General features: G+C 32.8%; 2 protein-coding genes across 7 annotated transcripts; both read right to left on the reverse strand.

Annotated features, from left to right (window-relative positions):
* Positions 1-372: 372 nt before the first annotated feature.
* On the reverse strand, positions 373-12,716 carry LOC126832783 (pre-mRNA splicing regulator USH1G). 4 transcript variants are annotated; one of them, XM_050563727.1, is made up of 10 exons: positions 12,458-12,716; positions 9,284-9,358; positions 5,939-6,082; positions 5,142-5,366; positions 4,858-5,049; positions 4,130-4,313; positions 3,480-3,567; positions 2,587-2,749; positions 1,935-2,074; positions 373-1,034 (listed from the first exon to the last, which is right to left on the reverse strand). In XM_050563727.1, exons 2-10 carry the CDS (start codon positions 9,301-9,303, stop codon positions 769-771), a joined length of 1,422 nt encoding a protein of 473 aa, XP_050419684.1. In that variant the 5' UTR covers positions 9,304-9,358; positions 12,458-12,716; the 3' UTR covers positions 373-768. The 4 variants fall into 4 exon arrangements, with proteins under 4 accessions (XP_050419684.1, XP_050419683.1, XP_050419685.1 ...); XM_050563726.1 differs by having other exon boundaries at positions 4,858-5,100; XM_050563728.1 differs by lacking the exons at positions 9,284-9,358; positions 12,458-12,716 and adding an exon at positions 8,867-9,069 and having other exon boundaries at positions 4,858-5,100.
* A 1,674-nt stretch (positions 12,717-14,390) lies between these two features.
* LOC126832791 (uncharacterized) lies at positions 14,391-20,189 on the reverse strand. Of its 3 annotated transcripts, none has more exons than XM_050563740.1 (15): positions 20,118-20,189; positions 19,869-20,042; positions 19,427-19,654; positions 18,699-18,794; positions 18,526-18,612; positions 18,330-18,419; positions 17,968-18,153; positions 16,562-16,660; positions 16,347-16,469; positions 16,202-16,261; positions 15,457-15,546; positions 15,283-15,351; positions 14,959-15,024; positions 14,797-14,871; positions 14,391-14,694 (listed from the first exon to the last, which is right to left on the reverse strand). In XM_050563740.1, the coding sequence occupies exons 1-15, from the start codon at positions 20,133-20,135 to the stop codon at positions 14,563-14,565; spliced, it is 1,593 nt and encodes a 530-aa protein (XP_050419697.1). In that variant the 5' UTR covers positions 20,136-20,189; the 3' UTR covers positions 14,391-14,562. The 3 variants fall into 3 exon arrangements, with proteins under 3 accessions (XP_050419697.1, XP_050419698.1, XP_050419699.1); XM_050563741.1 differs by having other exon boundaries at positions 14,552-14,694; positions 14,792-14,871; XM_050563742.1 differs by having other exon boundaries at positions 14,627-14,707; positions 14,792-14,871.
* Between the last annotated feature and the right edge of the window lie 2,621 nt (positions 20,190-22,810).

Consider the following 22,810-nt stretch of genomic DNA (forward strand, 5'->3'; position numbering starts at 1 on the left):
GAACTTAGTTTAGGTAGACTTGTCTTTCATTATAAAAGAGAAGCAACTCCAATAAACGCAAAAAAAAAAAAATAGAAAACACTGAATTGTTTTTCCTACACATTAATTTACAAAAAGCTCGTTATTTCAAAATTCAATTACAAGGAGATAATTCACTTTTAAATGAACGACTCATAAATGTACAAATATAATCGACGAAACGATTATGAGAATTATATCTTATAATAATTCGTGCTTGACATTATAGCCCCTTATACATAGACAATAGGCAACATAACAAACATCCCACTTCTCTATTATCTTTTATTGTCCAATAATATTTATAAACAACAATAAATAAATAAAAAAATTACAAGGAAGTTATTACTTATTTCTAACGTTAAACATAACAAATGACAGTCTAGATTTCGCCAGTCATCGCAATGAAAATAAAATAAATTACTTGGTATGTTTTAAAGACATTTCATGTTTTTAACGTGTTTATTAAGTAGCATACATTATAATTATTACTCAGACTCAGATAAAATGTCTACTCCGCTTTAACGGAGAATTTGTTTAATTGAACGCGGGTTAATCTTACAGCAATTGAATTTTTTTTTTTAAAAGAATGTTAACATTTTTTTAGTAATCAATATATTATATAATATGTTAAATTTTTACTTTTGTCCTACCAGAAAATTCGAAAACAACATTTAACACGTACAAACAAGTGGTTAAAAAAATTGTGGAACTATACACCTAAAAAACATATTGTGTGTCGAACAAAACTCATTGAACAATTTTGCCAGATTCGTTGTCCATTCCATTGACACGCTTTATCGTGTCCCGTTCAGCTATGGCTTTTAAAAGTTTCTTTCTTGGACCTAGTGGCAGACCGAGAGAGATGAGATCCTGGTCGTCGAGCATAAACAGAGCGTCCAGGTCTACTTGCTGCTCGATAAACTTTTGGACGTATTCGCCCACACCGGCCGAGACCAAAAAATTATGTACTACCGACCACTTGGCACTGCGTCCGTTTAACGCTATATTTTCCTCTGAAACAGCAAAAACGTTATTTAGAAAACAATACAAGTACAAAACTATTTTTCAATAAACCAGGACACTTTACGTAATACCATCATGTATATACTTAATATTAAGCTTGCAACTTCAGAACTGCAACTTGGATTTTAATAGTTGAATACATTAATGTTGAGTAATGAGCAACGCAACAATGATCGAAGTGAAGTTAGCCTTATAGATATGATAATTAATATAAGAATCATTATTGTTATTATTATGAAGGTGTAGTTATACTATTGTTCTATCATACACAAGATGGTCTTACTCTTATGCAATTTTGAAAATTTCAATAATTCTTGTCGTACCCAATTTTAATGTTTTTTTTCTCCTTCTAAAATCCTAAGTTATTTATTAAACCGATTATCTAACCAAAACCAAGATATTATTTGAATTATATTTACAACTTATATACAAAAATCCTGCAAAAGGCTAAAAAAGTAATTTAATATTTTTGAGAAATACAAACACAACATTTGCACAAAAATTCAGAATCGCCTACTGAAATTTGAAAATATTGTGATAGTGTAATTACTAGGCATTGAGTTCTTATTGAGTTAGATGTTCCAGACACTGTAACTGTGCGTGTACACTGTGCAAACTATAATTGTATTATATTTTAATAAGTATATAATAAACGCGTTAGGGTTTACGGGTTTGTTTGTCAGTTTTTTCTCTCATTACAAAATGATTTAAAAAAAAACAATCATAGCATGATTTTTGTTTGAATTTTTTTTTATCCTCGTGTAGGGATAAAAAAAATGTTCTTTTTTTTTAATGCATACATACACTTTACTAGTATGTAGCATAATACTGCATCAGGATAACAACAATAATAACTATTATTATAACGATAAATCACGGAGTGCTATTACCGTCGCTGTTCTGAAATTCGTCCCAGGACATGGTGCTGCTGGGTTGGTTTCGCTTCACTAGGCTGCCCGCACTACCGATGCTGCATTGTTCGTCTTCTATGGTCGCTCTGGATACGTCCGGAACCGGGATTGTAGTTATGCTAAAAAAAAAATTAAGAAAAAGAAAAAAAGTTTTTATTTTTGTCTGAAATCTCACGACAGCCCGTCGAACTGCCGATGGATTCTACCGGTAATTTATTTGTTTCGGATTTCCTTATTTTTTATTATTATTATTGTTTTTTTTTTTTTAAATATATATTTGCTTTTCTGTGACGCGAACGTTTTATCACAAGAGTAATTTACCTCCCTGCTGTGGTACTTTTCTATACCGGAACAGTTGTCTAGTAATTGTCTAGTCTAGGTATAAAAACCGTTATAAACGCTGCCTTACACAACAGCTGTGTATACAGCGTGCTCGACAACTGCATTGACGGAAATAGGTATTATTAATATGCATTATGATGTTTAGATATTTTATCGTAAGTCACAACAGTCCGTGTGATATTCATTCCTCTTAAAATATCAATTTTTAATTTAATTTTTATTTCCCTCTCGAATAATGAAATGTGAATTGTGTATGCATTACTTTTTTATGTGACCGGTTCAAACTTACTTTTTCCTAAACGCAACGCTTCCAAAACCAGGTCTGTCGAACATACTGCCCTGGTCGTGTCTGTGCATATTGTTTAAGTCGTTGTTGTGCAGGTTCATCAAAAAGTCAGGCTGAGATATCGTTCGGTGCAATTCAAACACGTCCGATATTCTACCTCTCTTTCCTGAAAGAAAATACAATTTTCATATCAAGACCTACGTTGTTTCAATTCAATATAAATTAATCTTATTTGGATATATAACTATGGCCATCTGTCGACTCTGTCTGGGTCACATCAATCGAACCTATTTATGTATAGGCGTGTTAACTGTTATACATCAATATAATATGTATTACCCATCCATTGTCAAAGTGTATCTAAATTTTGACTATGAATTAAAATTACTTCTCTCTCAGTCACGGGACACGATTTCCTATTCCCCAATAGAACCAACCTGATACAATATTTTACGGCGACAATGAAGAATACCAACTATATCAGCTAGCTGTATGTGTATGTATAACAGTAATATATAATATATGTAATTGTCTAGCGTCGTTAATTTTAAGGTACCGTGTCAATCCATCAAAATCCGTTCGAATGTATTTGTCTTGTCTTAAGCTTATCCTTTCCCGCTTAACCTAACCATAGCGTTGTTTTTTTCCGATTTTTTTTTAGCTGAATCGCATTCATTGTATAGTGTTTTTATTATGTACATTATTATTTTGTCGTGCCTACTTATTAATAGTTACTAAAAGCGAAATCGAAGAACTTAAAACAATTCCATTACTTCGCTGTACCGTACGTCTTCTGTGGCAATACAGTTGAGATAGTCAAAATTGTCAGCTGTTGTCTTATGAATATTATAATGGCGAAGATAGTATAATAGTTATAAAAACGGCCAAAGCATTACCTCCGTTATCGTTTTCGTACGAGTTCACATAAATTATCTGAGAGTCACCGTTGGACGTCATGGTCCGCACGCTGGTACTGTCTTCGACCTACGGATCACCGTGCTTTGAATTACATTAATAAATTTATAATAGTTTATAGTTAGTATGCAAAAACGAAACATTGTTGCGTAACAATAGGAACGTTCTTTTATATCCACTGGATAAGAGTAAACATTTGCATACGCTTAGTAAGGCGGAAAAACAATACACTCAAATAACCAGAGGCGTTAAGTATATCGTTTTGTAATAATTATAATATAATAATATTCGTATTACGAAAAGAAAAGTACATTAATTGTACACCAAAATGAATAAAGTAAAAAAACAGGTTGAAACTGAATCCGATATACCAACTCAAAAAGGATATTTGCAACGTGCCAAAATACAAATATGATACAATTTCAAATAATTTTAAAATAAATAAAAATATATAGAAATAAATGAATAATAATAATTATATAATTAAATAAACAAAAATAATATTATTGAACACCGCAATCTAGTTTTAGGTTCATGAATTCGCTACCCCGGCCCGTTATAAAAAATTACGTTTTTAAAAATGTTTTAAATTACAACACCGCCGGTTTCTAAGTAGTAACTGCTCACTCACGTCTTTAAGAAGTCTGAACGTCGATTTGTTAGTGGTTCGGTTGCCGTTACCGTCCATTGCCTTAATTTTCCTGTCCAATATTTTCTTCACCCCGCCGGTGCTGACCAACGGCTTTTTTATGGTACCTGATCCTACAATTTCGGTAAACGATTTACACGACAGGTCTGACGACGATTTTCTCAAGCTAAAAAAAAACATAATAACAATAGCAAGGCCAAATAAGTAACAGCTGCCGTCAAATTAAAAAAGAAGCTTAGACAATTTTTGTCGCTTTTTTTATCGGCTAATTATTTTAGTAACATTCTATACGAAATTACTGGATATTTTTTAGTTTTAGGGTTTCCTTAGGATTACCTAGGTTAGTCAGTATTAGTCAAATTCAGATTTAGCCATGCATGTTAACATAATAATGATAGTAAAAATAATTTTATGCTATTATAATAGCATAATATCCAAATAAAAACTGTATTATTGGCCCAATTTAAATATTAATTTATAATTTATAATCAATCTATTTTTTTACTTGGACAATGCTGAAATCCATTATTTCTACCATTATTCAATAACTACCACGTTTTCATGTAATAGTCGATTCGCATTAACTTCTGGAGTTAACTCACTAACTTTTTTACCCGGCTCAAAAATTATCTAAATTACTTCAGTTTTAATTACTTAGTAATATTTGTATATTATGTTAAACTAAAATCATCATATTATATTCTACTCACGAAGCAGGTATTACTCGAACGGTAGGTATGGCGGTATCGGAGTCTACTTTATTGCCACCTAAATACTCCTTTTCGACTTTTTTAATTTGTTTTTTTTCTTTTTCTCTTTCTTTTTTCATCCGGTCGTCGTATTTTTTCTGATTTCTTTCCGCGTCTTTTTGCGCCTTATCCTTTTTAGCTTCCACCCTCTTCCTAAAACCAAACGCAGCAGACGTCGCACTTAATAATAAAATTCCCAAACAACTTGAACGAACACATTATTGTACTTATATTATTATACTAACGGGTTTTGCAATGTTTGTGCTGCGGCCGCTTTGTCCAAGTACTGCAAAACTTGAGATTTGCCGTGTATGGCCGCCAACTGCATGGCCGTCAACAAATCCAAGTCCAAAGCCCAAAGGTTAACGTCGAACCCCACCAGAAAGGTAACGCAACCCATATGACCCCTGGAAGCAGCCAAGTGTAAAGCGTTTTGGCCTAAATGGTAGTTACATTTCTCTGGATCGCCTCTAGAAAATATAACATGTAAAATAAATCCAACTTAATAAATACAATTTGTTTAAATTAATTAAACTTTGCACTTTTAATAGTAATTTTCAGGGCCGGCTCTGTATAATATTTCAACCTAGGCAAACTAAAGAGATTTTGCAGAAAATTCCGCTCAAGGTAATAAACTTATGTTGCCTATGCTTTGCGCCGGCCCTGGTCATTATTTCTGTCGTGAAAAAAACTGATAAATAATTTGAACCGTGTTACGTTTGACGAACAATGACCAATTCTATTTTTTGTACACTGTTAATCATTGAAATCTCAGTTTTTGTTAATTATTTTCATATTATTACGAACAGCGACGGATAACGAAATATCGTGAAGGTTATATGTTGTTTTTTTTAATGTCTTCAAAGAATCTTAGGTAATTTTTTCTTATTATAAACGTCGTTTTTTTTTTATTATGCCTTGATCATTTGCGACTACATCAGCTCCGATTAGTCGTGGCTTAAGGCGTATCACGCTTTCCCACCGATCGTTTAAAAATTAAATTTAAATTTAAATTAAAAAAACACTAGTTTTGTGACCTTACCCTCTTCCGACGAGTATTCTGAGCGCCTCCAAGTGTCCTTTGAAAGCGGCCCATAGAGTGGGCGTCATACCGTCCTCGTCTTTGGCGTTGCAATCTCGTTTCGTCGCTTCTTTCAGTATGTTAACAAAACCGTCTTGAGCAGCCCTGCACATAAAACAACGGCGTTAGCCATAGCCACATTAAAGTAGGTACATTAACAAACTCGAGCACAATCCGGACAAGACAAACGTTTAAGCGTTGCTTGTGGTTTCGTCAAATAATAATTACAATACAAACACAAAATAATCGAGTGCCGGACATTTGAAAACTGTACATTTTCTGGTTCGGTGAAAGGACACGGAGCGACGCTTATTATGGAAGGCTATTGCGGAGGTGTCCTTAATCTCGAAGCTATTAGAAAGCAATTTCGTAACGCGCGATTCCTATAATACACGGAATGCACGATGGGTATTGTTTGCTTTTAGATTAACGCGTTGGCTTGATGGACATCGAGACTTACGGATGTTTTCCCACAACGGTAAATCTGTGTTGTGTTTCGTATCGGTCATTAAACAAAAATAGAAGTGGATAAGAAAGGTAATTTTGAAATATCTATTTCCAAGTGCAGACAAGTCAGTTAGAGTGACCCACGTTCAATTAAATCGAATAGTATGAGCGGTCAAAGATAATATTACCATTCCCAAACGTTAAATAAAACAGTTTGTTTTAAACTCCTAATGCCTATGGGCTATGATTAATTAGTTCCTTTTTTCCATGTAACTATTGAATTGTAAATTGTAAAATACATCAATATCCGTCTAATGTTGTTTTATATTTTCAAATCCTCATTGTGAATTATTGTAAAGTGAAGAACGAATTTCTAGTATTAGCTCTATTAGGGTAAAACATAGCTACTGATTGGATCTGTATAAAATATGTCAGAATAGGTACGATACACACACAATATGCGTTTGGGCGTTTCCGGAGTTGGTTTTTTTTTTAATAATTTACACACACTTTGCCAATGATGATGTAGAACGCGATGATAATTACATGTTGGCTTTGTCCGGAATTGTACAAAACCATCGAGTCGGTCAGGGCATTGCACCGTTTGCGTTTAACTGACTGTTCAACGTACATGCATAAATTGTAGATAGTGAATATGTTTGGAATATGGTCAATGTCGATTGCCATTGAAATGTACATTTCAGTGTGTCCGAGTTTTTTTTTTTATAAATTTCTAAAAGGTCATGACAATGAAGCTTATGAGTTATGATTTTTAATTGGGATATTGTAAATATGTAGAATACATCTGGTCACATTTAACATTGTAATTATTTTAGCAAAATATTCTAATCCATTATTATAATTTTGTTCAAATATCAATATTTTATTTTATTAGATAAACGTGCACAAAAATCAATAGTAGTTTTGCACTTATTTGTAACATGAAATAAAAGGTATTTGATCAACCAGGATGTTCATTATGTTAGTTGCACATAAATCTTAACATATACTTGTACATACTTACTTATACATATTTTACTTACGATAACAAGAAAATATAGTCAAAATCATTAAAATATTTTACAAATTTGACTTATAGGATGTTTTATTTTCTATCCAAAATGTTTATGAATAAATGTTACTTTTTTGAATCTCAAGACGCAAAATATAATTTTATCCTAACTGCATATTTAACGGGATAAACCGTCGCGACAATATTTGTGGTTTATCAACCGCTTAGACACTTATTGTTACAGAATTTAAACCATGTTTTCTGCAATCTTGCGAAACCTCGCATTTTTATAATAATATAATAATCTTGAACCAACATATATACATATTTTATTCTCTCATTACTAAGGTCAAAGAATACATTTATTCCAAATAGTTTATTTTAGAGACCAAACTAAATCTAACCAGGACAAAAATATTACCTCATAGAATTTATAAATTGTCTGACTTTTTTATATTAAAATATATAAAGATCAAATCCAAAATGTGCCATACAATTCAGTTTTGGAGATTTATACATACAACAGGGATGCAAAACAGATTAAATATTACAAGTGAAAATACTAGCTCAATAAAAAAGAGATCAAGTAACGTGAAATTCAATTATTATTGCAATCAAAACGAATTCAGTGATAGTTTAATTGTTCGTTAATAATATAAAACGCTTAAATAGCTACTGAACTTGCACGCACTGATACATATTAACGCAACAAGACATTTAATTAGAGGAAAATGTTATTCGACAGCTGCTCGTTGTCAGATCAGTGAAAAAACAAACATAATGTTATGCTTTGTTTTATGAGTCACTCTCAGCTATTTATGAATGATAACCGTTTAATAAAAATTATAACCGAATATGAAGTGTACAGGGTAACAATTATATTATAAGTCTGATGGTAAAAAACTATGAAGATGATTTGTAACCTTAACATACATGAGACAATTGTACATTTTTTAAATAGTAATTATTATGCAACATCCTTAGAACTCCTCTTTGTAATTTCTTTAGATTTTAACTGAATATAAATGTAAAGGGATTTATACACAACGATATGTGTGCCTACCTATTAGTCTACAAAAGTGAATATGGCTTAATAATATTATGAATAAGAGGCCTTGAGCGTACAGGCGACACTCGTCCCACGTATAAAATAATTATTTCAAAAAAACCTTCTTATCAAGTAGCTTTTAGTATTTTTTTAAAAAAAATAGTTATTACATTGTATTTTTAAAAACGACTTTGTCATTATTACACAAATAAAAATAAAAACAACAAGTTATAACAATATGACGGATCATCTAAATAGGGTAGGTTACATTTTGGAATAAAACAATGGTACATCACATATGTATTGGATAATGTCAATTAGTCTAATTAACAGGACTCAAAACCATTGTTCAACAGTTACAACAACAGAAAAAAAAACTTACCGGATTGAGCAATTATTGTAATTTGGCGGAAGAATGAAAATCTAGATAGGAGAGCGAGTATAGTGTATTTTACATTGTTAGTTTTTTAGTTAATTATTGGAAACGTTCAAACAGTCCCGTCGGCGATTAATCATCTTCAACACGGCACTACCCACCGCCGTCACGTTCGATCAGACGATAGAGATAAACAGCAATAATAATTGTATAGCGATTTCGAGAAAGCCGCGTTGTATAAACCGAGTAAAAATGTATAAATAATGCAAAAAAATAAATATTACCACAAAGCGTGTTTACAACTGTAATATTTTTTACGATAATTTCAATGTTTCAATAAAAATATAATCACGGTACAAATTCGTCGCCCCGACCACCAGACAAGTGTTAATAGTGCAATAACACAAAATCGTTTGTACTTACTTGTGAAATCTCGTGCTCATGATTCGACGTTTTCACTCCGACCGCCGCCGCCGCACAGATGAACCGCCCAATCGTCTGTAATAACAACAACAATACAACAAACTAGGTTCTATTATTCTACATAATACATGTTATTATTATTTTCGTTTATTATAATTCAATTAGTTTCGGCGTCTTATATACTATTGTGAAATTTCTAGAGCTCACGTAGGTGTACACGGGCCGGTCGGTCGGTCGAGGATACAAAACGTCGCAAATTGCTCTTGTACATACATACATATGTACATAGGTATACAAATATGTAGATATATTATATGTTTAAAGTATATGTGCCACGAAACGGTTCTCAGGTTAAGACGAACCCGGCAACAACAGTGAATACACCGCGAGATATGACAATGAATAAACGGTCTGTGCGCCTCGGCCGACGTTTCTGTTGTTCATTGGAAAATACCGGTGTCGCGTACGGACGGACCACTTTGGCGCACAACAAAACGAACGCAAACGTGAAAATTGCACTGCTCCATATTATTATTATTAACACTACACGCTTGCAGCAGCCGACACCGGTTTTTAATTTGCCATGTATGTAAAAAAAAAAAAAAAAATGATTGGCCACCTTGAACCGTACGTTTTAAGTGATTCTTCTTTTGGTGGCTTCGGTGTCTGTCGCTGTACTTGATTTGAACTCTTACTTTTTTTCTCTCATTATGTTTTACCACCTTCGGTATTCCGTATTACCATTTAAAATAGCCAACGCCAACAGCTACATTTCTACATACCAACGACCGTCTAGCTTATTGTATACTCAATTAATTTGCCTATCAAATAATAGCGTCGCCTATTAAATTTTAATTCAATTCCTTTACTCGTGTTGTCGTTACGGAATTTCTCTTCACTTTCCCGCAGTGTAGTTTAATTTTCGTATACGATTTCTTACAAACTTTATCATCATATACAATTTCGCCATAAGTCATCAATTTTACACCGAATCCAATGGCGTGGTGATAAGATTTTTATGAAGTCTCGGCGTCATAGTAAGAAAATGTCGAGGAAGGATATCCACTTTTTGTGTAAAAAACAAACAAAAATTTTGTCTATAATAGTTCATCACGCCATTGATCAAATTTAGTTATGTATTTTATTCTGTGTGGTGCAGGTAAAGTTCTTTCTAAAGATTTAAAAACCCACCCCTTATACCAGGGCCATAGTTATTTGATTTGGGGGTTGATTTCTCATCAGGTGTTATGACTTTATTTTCTGCCAATCGAGTTTGGATGAAATACAAATTTAGCGAATTGGTCATTCAGATACAGCTGACGGCAGCCTTTGACTCTAATAACATCAATAACCAGTATAATAATATAAACAAATTACTAATGTATCAAGAAGCCACTTTTGTTTATTTTTTTTATTGTTTATAATTTTCATGTATAGTTGAAAATCCAATTTATTATATTCGTTCGAAATGGTTCGAAATTGGTTAGCCAATGAACTGATAAACAAGATTACTAATATTTATATATTCGTTTTAAGGAAGCAAAACACGTGTATTCTCCTAAACGGGCTACACCAAATAATATGTATATAATAGGCTTATTAAATTAAAAAAATAGCACGGTAAAAAAAATAATAATCCCGTTGACTACACAAAGTCTAACGCTAGTAAACAAGCCGAGATATTAATAGTCCCCCTCGAATCGTCCTCTTTACTATCATATTAATATGCCTACGGGTATTAACGATTGAAAAGAATCTTCCACATGTTTTTTTTACACATTTTACTCTCGTCACGTATTTGGTATTATAATTGTGTGTTGAACGATTTGGAAAAGACAAATAATCTGGTTTTTTACAAAATAAATGGTTGAAAAAATGTAAAAATATAAGTAGGCATTACCACAATATATTTTGCTCATTCATGTGTAAACCATAGTTTTTAGTTATTTTCAAAGTAACAGTATCCACAAATCGTCTGTTGTTTTCACTTGTCATTCATTTTTCATTTACAGTATTTTCGCTTACTGTATATTATTCTAATTTAATAATATATATTATTTACACTATTGTACAAAAGTTTTAATAAACTTATCCACTTAAATATTATTATTTCTGTTTGCACAACAGAAATACACAATTTCGTATTTAAAATTTTACCACGATGAACAAGAGGTATGTATTAAGAAGCTACTGGTTAAAACTTAAATAAATAATAAATTACTACTTAAATTGGATATTGTTCTCAATAAATATATGTACCATTAATTTTCTAATATTTAAATAGACAAAGATATGTAATGAATCTATATTCAGGTCTCAGATCTACCTATTCGTAGGGAATGCGGACTTTAGTTTTCAGAACACTCCTGTAAACTGTGAAGATTAACATTAACACTTTAAGCACTCACGTTTAATTTCTATTACCTCTTGACTCTTTATAATCTTTATCATAAAAATATTACAAAAATATTAGCCCCTACCTCGAAATCTCGATCGTATTAGATTTACATATAATAGCGTAGTACATTAATTACATTAATTTTTATTTTTTTGTAATTGAATGATATATGACAGATGTAGAAGTTTTATTTTTTTTTATTAGTCTGGGCCATTAGACCGGTTATACTATTGTTAGTTGTAAGGCTGTGTCCATAGGCCCTAGAATGGTCTAAAGTAGTGCTTTTTGGTTAATCCGACACTGCTACACGGAAAAACTACATAGTTGGACTAACTATAATTATGGTTATGTGTGTGTATATAGTTGGTACAACTATTTATTTCGTTAGCAGTCTCGATTTAAACTCTGCAATTAAACTAACTTCAATTAACTCTAACCAAATTATTGGTATATTTCCCCCTGTGATATCAAGGGTTATCTTTTTAAGTCTAAAGCGACTCTATACACATATGTATCTACCTCGTACATGAACAGTCCAAAGCACACAGGCAAGTAGTATATTTTATGACCAAACACTCAACAACTGATCAGTCCTATTCCAAGTACCATAAAAATAATAGAAGTTCATCTCGGTAACTCGTGGGAACTTCCATTGTATTGATGACGTGTTAGCGGGATAGGTGCGGTTTAAAGCAAGCTTCGGCCATATATACTGATCGATAATCATTGTAATACATATATTAATGCTTAACAAAATCAAAATAAATTCTTCTTACCCGAACACGGCGCTGGAGGATATTATCCACCGTGCCGCCGTTTGTACACTCAAAGTCTAAGGTAACCCTTTATTGGCCACCGACTACTTGCAGGAACGCACACACACAGTCCCGTGTAAACGAAACGGAAACACCAAAGAAAAATACAACGCTTCGAGTATTGTATGTGTAATAATATAATTAGCGATTTTTATCGTGGAACTCAACGACCGACGCGGATAATAATTATTATCATTTACCGCACGTGCACCGACACCCGTTGCTATGTAACGACTGTTTTAAGTTTTACCGTCAGGCGTTCAGTGTTTACCCGTGTGTTACAAACTACTGTTCCCTTCCCTCTTTACGCCGTGTTGTCACCGGTAACAACCCGTTCGCCTGCCCTTCCTCCGGTACGCTTGTCGCGCTAGCTGAGCACGTCAGCCCGTTTCGGCGTTTTTGTTTTTCGCCGTTGCCCTGTGACAGACGACCGACTATACCTACGCTATGTACTTGTGTTAGACACTACAATATACTACATAGTAGACAGTAATAATTGAATAACAGATAGCTCAAGTCGTAAACGACCAACAGCTGTGTGTGTACACACCCGGTCGGCGTTGTTCTACCACAAACCCCTGATATTGTTTTTTTATTGACGTTCGTAACGAACCGGCAGACAGAAGTGACACTTTACGACAATAATAATTAATAATAACGTAAAACTATAATCATATTTACCTCTATATTGTATTATAGAATCTGCCTGTTGTCACTATACGGCTATTATTATATTAATTATTTGCCCACGTGACAGGAGATACGGTGAAACACGTGCATCGGGTTTTCGGTTGAAAGACTTGAACGATAGTCTTCATTGTTACGCAGACCACAGACTTCATACCAGAAGGGTTGACGTTTGAACATTCACATAAATTAGAGGCGGGTTCGGTCCGTGGTGATATTTAATAGATGTGAAAATGACCACTTAACTTTTTGCACAAAATCAGTTACATTCATATATTTTAACAACGACTAGTTAAAATAACTAAATCTGAACTCTGATAGGTAAAATTACACCTAAGTGACTTTATCCAGTAGTTGTGCTCTTAATGTGTTGAGTTGAATCAACCGTGAATTGCTAAACGATAACCGTCAATCGTCATGGATTTTTAACTTAACCAAACTCAAAAAAATATTAACTCAACAGTACAAAAACGACTTAGGTTGAAATTTTTAAAAATTAAAACTATATAGGTAATTGTCAAATCGGGTGTACTTTATTCTAACTCTTTAATTATACAAAATACGTAGGTACACACTGCACAGTACACATTATGTAATTACTACGCAATAAACATGGATTAATAATTGTACAAAAATGAAAAATGATAGTATAATAGAATGTACAATACAATTTATTACTACCATCACTTTTCAGGGAATCAAGTTAAAATGTAGAACCAAAACCTAGCTGTCTACTTATTCATAACACATTAAATAAATTATAATAACGCACAGAAAATATCATATTAAAATTTACTAGATAACACTCAATTCCCATGTAATTCTTAACTGATAATTGCACAACAATTAACTAGTGTAGGATTGTAGATAATTTGTATTAATTTTATTTCATTTATTTCAAGACTTAAGTAGTCGGAATGATGTGAAATAATACAATTTGGCCAATATATACATATGATTAATTAATCCTATTTTTGTTTTCAGTTGCAATGTGTGCAATGGTGTTATAATAACGGGCGTTAATTATTTGGCAACTTTGTGAAGAGAATATTGTTCTACCGGAGTTGTCAATTGCTCATCCAACAATTTATGAACGAACCATTTTCAACGCTTTCCCTATTTTAGAACACGCTTCAATTACAAAATAGTTTTTCGCTTTTTTTTTTTTAAAGACAGCAAACTGTTTATTTGTTAAGACGAGTTTTTTTATAATTGATCAATGTTTAATAATGTACCAGACAAATGAAACCATTTGTTTTTATTCGTTAACTATTAATAATATGGTTATAATAATATTATAGCGGCGATGAAAACATTACATTATCGAACATTTAGTAGCAAGTAATTACACGGTTCACAATTAAAACGACTACAGGTATTTAGCCAATTAAATAGAATTTCGGGAAATCAAATACAGTTGCAGTTTCTGGAGCGAAAGTAGTGGTTTCAATGATTTCCGAATCGTTTGCCGTCTTCTTGACTTCTTCTTCTAACTTATGGAACTGTCTCGTCTATAAGAAATAGCTGTTATAAATATCATAAACACAATGACGAAAAAACACCAATAACTTTGTTTGGGCCGTCTTAATATTGTTAAATCGCCATTACCTTACCCGTCTCGAATAAGGCGTTTTAGTGCCAGCCGGACTCTTGGTCGATCCTTCGTCTTCAGAATACTCCATAGGTACCTAAAGGAAAAGTAATTATTTGTCTACTGATAAATGGGTTAATAAGTTGGGATAGGTTAGGGCTGAACATTTAATGTAATTTATTACCAAATCTTGCGGTACCGGTTTGGGCTGTTGAGGTATTTCGGGCCACGATATTTCTTGTACCTGCGCCTGTGTAAAAATAAAAAGATAGTGTTATTTTATTATTGTTATTTATCAAACTAAGCACTAGCGATTTTAACGGAAACGTTGTGGCCATATTGTTAGTAGTAAAAGGAAACGAATTATTTCCTTGGTATATTATAATACTATTATAGTACTGTTTGAACAATGACAATCGACTGCAGTTGTCACGAAAAAAATCGTTCATCGGTTTTCCGGTTATCAATATATTGTGCGCGGAAACCGGTAAAAAACCTTTTGGCCTACCTCGGTCGTCTGTCCTTCCAAGTCACCGGGGCTAACGGTCGTTCCGATTCTACCGCTGGGCTCTGGCGTCTATCGAAAACAGTATAGTGAAAAGACACGAGCAATTAAAATCATATTATCATCGACAAACAGAATATAATGAACGCTCAGAGAACAAGGTAATTGTCGCCTTACCCCGAACTCGGTGCGGTCTTGGCCGTTTTCTTCGGTCACGTGCTGAATGCCTGTTGTGGTTTCCATGTCACGGCTTTGGTCGCTTTCGGGCTTTTAAACACACATTGTTGGCAAAATTAACGTCGTTTTACTTTGTTTTTTTTTTTTTATCACCATTAATAACTTTACTACATTTAGGTAATACGCGCACGATTATGCGTTTTTACTATACAGCGAAAATGTTGCCCTAGTTCAAATCAAAGATGCGCACAGCATAGAGCACGTGACGTTACTTACATACTTTCTACACACACAGTCACAATATTCCTTTAAAGTGTGTCTTGACTCCGACTCTGATCCAACTCTCAAATCGTATACAACTCTTTTTGCCAATACAAAACTGTCAGTGTTGACTGTTGAGAAAAGCGCTTCCAAAGGAAACGCATTTCTGAAACCAGTCCTGTTGGTAGGAACCTGTTTTTCTAAAAAAAATTCCCTTTGTCGAAAATTATAACTCCTCTAAAATAATTTATTTCCCAATAATATTAGAACCTAACTTTAGTTCAGTTGACATTAGTTTCAAGAGAGGAAACACTGGTAGGTATATAATAATATGCGTTTTGATTGTCCGGCCTAATATCTAAACGTCAACGTTTGTACCTCTCCCAAGTAAGACGCTTATATTAAAAAAACGGTATATTAGACAAATTTCGCTGTATAGACTATAGTACAAAAATAGTACACAGTGTTATGCCATTCTTTTTACCTTGAACGTCGTCACTCCAGTAGATTCTTCTCGTCTCGATGACACCGTCACCGTCGTAGTCTATATTATTATATACAAATATATAATATTATTGTTATTATTACAATATAATTATCGTGATATGCTGAAAACAACCGCTACACACTTGATAATCGGTTTCGACACTAGGTTCGGTCGTGATCTGCTGTTGTCCTTGGTGTTCCTCAAGAACGGTAACCGAAGACGTGGGTTTGACCGTCGTGGCATCGTTGTCCCTTTCAGCGGAGTCCTGCGTGAAGAAATAAAATAAACATTTTTCTGTATTTTGCATTATAAGTAGATTAAAACAACATAATTCAGTTTTCAACCGCTTTTATTCACCTTAACGCTAGGCCTGTGCTCGTCGGTGGAACGCATTGTAGTCGGTTCATCTCTGATGGTCACGGTCGAAAATTCCTTGATATCGCTTCGGGTCGTTGTCTGTTAAATTACAATTCAATTTGATGTTTTAGAGCTTTATCGAGCGATACTTGGTTTTTTTTTTAGCAATTAATATTTTAACTTGGACGCGGAGAGCTCGGATAATAACCATTGGACCAATTTTTTTATCACTTACTAAAGTAGAGCAAAGGTAATAGTGTTTATGTGAAATTATATCGTTATTTAATAGCTAATTTAATTGCTATATATATATACAGTATAAAAATTAAAAATTGTTTGCAAAAAGTTATTTTAAAATCGAAACCATGTAAATAACAACCACAACAGCTAAGTACTATATTTTTGAACTTTACAAACTCTACAAATAACAACTTCCTAAAAAAACGTTAGAATGATCCAAAATAATGATGCAAGTATTTCTATGTTTTCGGAGGTAGAGGAGGGTTTTTATAAAAACTGAGTAAATAGTTATAGATATCTGTATATATTTTTTTCTAAACGTGGTTTAGGACTTGATATTAGGAAATTTAGTTATATGAAATATATTAAAGATATTAAAAATCGATTGCAAACATTTCTTTGTTAAGGATAACCGAAAAAATCTATTATAAATCATTTAAAAAAATGTATAAAAACGATATGGCATTTTTTATTTTTTTTACCGATATTAAATATGAAGTTGTTTGCAGAGAGTAGAGCGGCGTTTCACTAATCGTAATAATAATAATAATACCTGCCTATCCTTCATTGGCACCTCGATTCCACTGCACTCTATACTTGATTTTAAAGAAAACTATAAAACTAACAACAGTTTACGCAGTCAACTATTTTAATAGATAGTTTTCTACACGAATTTCTAAACGATGAGTCTTTAACAACATAATATACTTGAAGTTGTCAGCTATACTTTCATTCCTTGATTTACATGTAATTTAAACTTAATAATCACATTATCGTCGTTTATAATTATCACTAATTATTACAATAATCACATGGTGAACTATAGTCATAAGTGTGTAATTTTACAGGAATTCCGTTTAAAAACGTGTACTCATATTTTCAATGTGTTTAATTAACTTGACATAGCTTCTAGCAGCATAAGTTATAATTTTTCAGTGTACATCGATTAATGATTATTACTGTTTACTAAACAACTAATATTCTCAAATAATGCACTTCTTAAACCTGTGTATTATACCGTCGACACTGTGTGTTTATAATATATTGTTTGAAAACAAATCGTATAAAATCTCAAATCATTTTTTTTGTCACTAGTAAGCCAAAAGTTTGGGAATGTGCTTTTCGCCCCAAAGTCCTAAATTCGTTCACTTATGTATCCTAGTTACCTGTAAATCTACTCGGCTGTCGATAATTTCGGTAGTTCTTTGAAGCTCTTCAAGTATGGCGTCGGTTGTCTGAGCAGGTTCTACGTTTGGAACTGTAGTTTGAGGTAGATCGTTGTACGAAAGCGTGGTCTGAGCCTGTTCCACGCGAGAAATGGTAGTTGCGATGATGTCGTTAGCAATGCGTGCCTAAGAATGTCAAATGAGTGTAGAGTTGCAGTAAGACAACAGAAAATCATGTTAAAATAAAACACGTGCAAATCACATTACTGATGACTCATTGCTGACTAGAGACAGCTATAAATTACAATAGCTACACTATGAAGTATGAAATAATTGTAAAACAAAATGGGCGGAATACATACATTAGGCTCACTACTGGGTTCAATTCTGTCAGCCCGATTAGGAAGTATTACTTCTTGTTGATGTTGTCCTTGGTCGGTATTTTCCCCGTCCTATCAAATACAATGTTGACATAATATACGTTTTCTTATGTATTGTATTCTATCTTTGACATTAAATTGTAAATCGTTCAATTATTGTATTTCGTTATAATTTTACCCATGGTTTTTCAGTGGTCGAAGTCTTCAATTGATTCCAGTCTGGGAATTGATTTGGGGTTTGCCCATCGGGTTTAGACGGAATATCCTGAATTGGTAAATCGTATTGTACATCTTAGTCATAATTATTTTAATTTAATTTAAATTTACTATACTGATCATTTTTTTAGTTACCTTATTTGACGGGTAAAGCGGATCGACAGTTTCTTGTTGTTGACCACCATTTGGAAGGTCGATCGACCGCTGTCCCGATTTCTGCACTACCGTGTCCTTTAAATATAAAACAATAATATTACTATTTAAATATTCATATTAGTTTTTTCCTATATTTTTTGTCTTATACTATTATAGGTCAGCCTCCCGAATAGTCTCTCTCTTCACACTACTCTATTTGTCACCATTTCTCCAGTCAGCCATTTAAGTCTTCAACATTCATCCAAGTTTCTCTACCTACTCTATACCCCGTAAAGTCTTACATTTTATCATTAAAGCACTTCTTATTTAGTCTACTTTTTTAGATAATCCCTGTTTACTCTAGTCTCTAACCTAACTCGTTTTGCCATTTAATTTCCCGCCTTTTTTCAACATATACTAGCTATTTAAACTTAATCCCTCTAATTCTCTCACATAAATTCACTACGGCGCTCTAATTTCAGCCCCTTCTATTTTTGATATGAACATGTCCTTTGGCTGGGGTCTATCCGAAATCGTTCGACATTGATGACCCTATCCATTTCTATGGCTTTTGTTGTTGATACTCCAATCACAAACAATTGATTTAAGATTATTGATAAGAAAATCAGCTTAGGGGGTTAGAAAAACAAGTGACCATGATCCAATGTCTTTCCTTCAAAGGGAAAGATTGATTTTTTTCTTTAAATGATTCGTATTTGAATGTAAACCTTAATGCGCTGAGTGAATTCTGAAAACACACTGCCGTAGTCATTGCTAGAGTCATTCTTGTCTGCGACCTTGGCGGTCTTAGAATCCAAAGGTTCAGTGCTGCTAGACAAAATCCTGTATCCGTGATTGTCGGCAATGTAGTTGACATACACCAGTTTGCCTTCAGCGCCCATGTAACTATAATACCCGGTCACTGTGCCGTCTGCAGACCTCATCTCAGCTCTTCCCTATGTTTGAACATTAATTGAAATGCATATTCATTGGGATTGTAGTGACTAGTTAGTAGTTAGTACACAAGTTGTTAATTATGTTCTTAAGCCACAGCAAAAACCTTGAATGGCGTTAATTTGAAAACGTCACGATCAAAATCATTGCTTCTCTAGTAGCGTTATAATTATAAGTTATGGCCTAAGTAGAAATTTTATCAACATGACGGTGTACTTGATTGTTCTCGGTGTGACCAAATACATATTGTCCGTCGGGCGACTGTAGATGGAACCTGTCGTCTTGCTGCGCCGTTTCGCCGTTGTTGCCCTTAGTACGGCCTGCACCTTTGCCGCCAGCTGTCCATGGAAAACCTGACACGGCGGCTACGGTGATAGCCAAAACTGTTAACTGCAAAGAACACCGAAACGAAGTTAGCTTGGAGTGCGAATTACTTGATTTGTGTTGACACTCAAGAAGACTTACGGCGAACGATTGACGCATTTTGCCAGCACGACCGTCGATCCCGCGAAGAGCTTGAACTTGAATGTTGATCGATCGACCACCAGCCTTTTATATAGAATATAATCGAAGATCAAACGCAAGCTGACGACCTCGCCGATACGATATTTTATGCGTTAAGTATATTATACCCTCCTACGTTTTCGAATCAAAAGAACAATGATAATTTGTCTTGGCCGGGGTCACAAGTGTCTTTTCCTCGTTGACATAACTAATCGCAGTTTACATTTCCACGTATGGTCTAAAAAAAAAAAAAAATAAACTGTGTTACTTTTTTCCTCGAAAGAAAAAAAGGAAGAAAAATCTTTTACCTTACATAAAGTTTACGTTTTCAAAAACAAAACACATGTAAACAACACCGATTGCGTTTATGAAATAACAAAAATCGTGAACAACTAAACTATACTACACAAGACAAGTAATGTACAACAGTCATTTTAAACGCTGCTGGTCAAATAAATACACATTCGTTTAAGTAATTACCGTTAAGCTTAACGTTTTTGTTATTACACAAATGTTTATTTGGTCTAATATTGTTTTTCAGTGTCTTATTCAGTTCAGTTAATGGTAGCGTGGTACAACAATTTAAACATTCTTGATTCTTCGTTGTCCGTTTTTATAATTTTTAAAAGAAATCTCTGCAATTACACACACACACGCAGCTGTTATGTAAAACTTTAACTTTTTATGAAAGCTTAAGTACTAACAAAAAAGATGGAAATACTATAAATAAATTATACTACAACTGGTTTCAGTTTTATTTACAGACTTATAAGTAAAACAATCTGCGATCAAAAAGGGAAAATAAAAAAAAGGTTGCAGTAGTTAGACTACTGGTTACCACCTATTTTTAAAAGATTTATGATAAAGAAATAAAATAATGAAATATTGAAATATATTAATGACACATTATTAGTTTATTTTTACGAAATTGTCTTTCGGTAAGAAATAGAAATTCAAGTTTAAAAACAAAATTGAAAATGTATAGCTGGTGTCTGTTGTAGGTTTTTAAAATGGTGTATTGTTGTTTTGTTCAATTGAATAGAAAAAAAGTATGAAATAAACTTAAAGAACTATATCAAATTATAGGCTTCTTAGCATATTAACATGTTATTTTCTACCAATTTTGTTTTGTTTTAATTGGGTAACCTTTTCTTTACACACTGATATTCAACAATTTTGATTTTTTCAGTTATATTTAATGGTTTTTGAACAATATAATAACCATAATTTATATCTCATATTGTTTTTTTTATAAAGCATATATGTAATTTTAGATTCAATTTTATAAATTCAATTACACATGTACTTTATAATCAATATTTCTAAATAGTTTCTCTAAATAAGATGCTATTTTATAGTGCATAATTGTTCTGTTATACAAAACGTACAAAACAACATCCGCAAATGGTCGTCACATACCACTAAGATAATTGTACTTGTTTGTCCAGTATAACGATTAATTAATCAATTGACAACATTCCACTTTATGTCAATATAAAATCAATATACTCATACACATTAGTGTATTTAATGACTGAAATATTATAATATTAAAAAATAGAATTATTACATAAAAAGTTATCTCGGATAAGGATTTAAAAAATTGAGCAAATACAAACACGTTCCATAAATAAATTATGACGCTCTTATAAAGTGTTTTATTATACGTTAAAGGTAAATTTCGAAGGGAAATGGCCTGAATGGGTTTTTAATTTAATAGACATTAGATACATCATCATCGTAAGCGGGCCCTAAAATTATTAAATCATATTACAATGAATTTGCCTGACATGTGCAATCATAATTTCGGTAGTAGTAATTTGTTTCTTTGCGGACCGAATGTAATAAACATGTCATTCACATAACATGTGATTAATTATCGTCAAACTATAGTGAACGCAACTCTAGTGGCTTTTTAGAAAAATATGATTTTCTCTAATCACGTCATTATGCAATATAAAATAATTTGAAAGTAAAATTAACCGAACCAGTGAACCACACTAATCCAATTACATTATTTAATTTGTTTGCACATAATAAATATACAATATTTGTATTATATTTTTGTATTTCTTTAGACTATAAATTATGTGTCAGCAAAAATAGCGAAAATTAGAAATTAAAATACACAATAATATCAATGTCAACAAAAGAAAACATAGGCTTAACCAAGAAGTCGAACTCAAGTACTAATACTCGAACTGTAATGTTCACGCAACTGATAACCAACATTGATAAATTTATGAAATATATACAATATAGATTAAGTAATATATTTCAACAAGAATCTCAGTTATCTAAGTTAACTATACTTTGTTGCTTCAACATTCCACAGAACAGAAACGGCCCCGTTCTATTACACAGGAACATGTAAAACAGATCAATAAATAAGGTCCATTTTATATTATTTTAACATCAGTCTAACATGACAAATGGCAGGGCATAATTGTTATAAGCTATTACAGTAACAAGTATGTACATGACGTTATAAGGGATCGAAGTTAGGCTGGTTTGGATGATTATAGTGGACATGCTGAAGAAGAATGCTAGAAAAATTAGCTAAAAATTAATAGACACGGTTGTATTATTATTTTATATACACCTATATTTATACTCAACATTTACTACAAATATTTTAGCTTCGATGCGAAACT

Source organism: Adelges cooleyi, unplaced genomic scaffold (assembly GCF_023614345.1).
Source record: "Adelges cooleyi isolate 19-005CV unplaced genomic scaffold, UGA_ACOO_1.1 ACOO_flye_CR_arks_rails_tigmint_CR_PRNA_167, whole genome shotgun sequence".
NCBI lineage: Eukaryota > Metazoa > Arthropoda > Insecta > Hemiptera > Adelgidae > Adelges > Adelges cooleyi.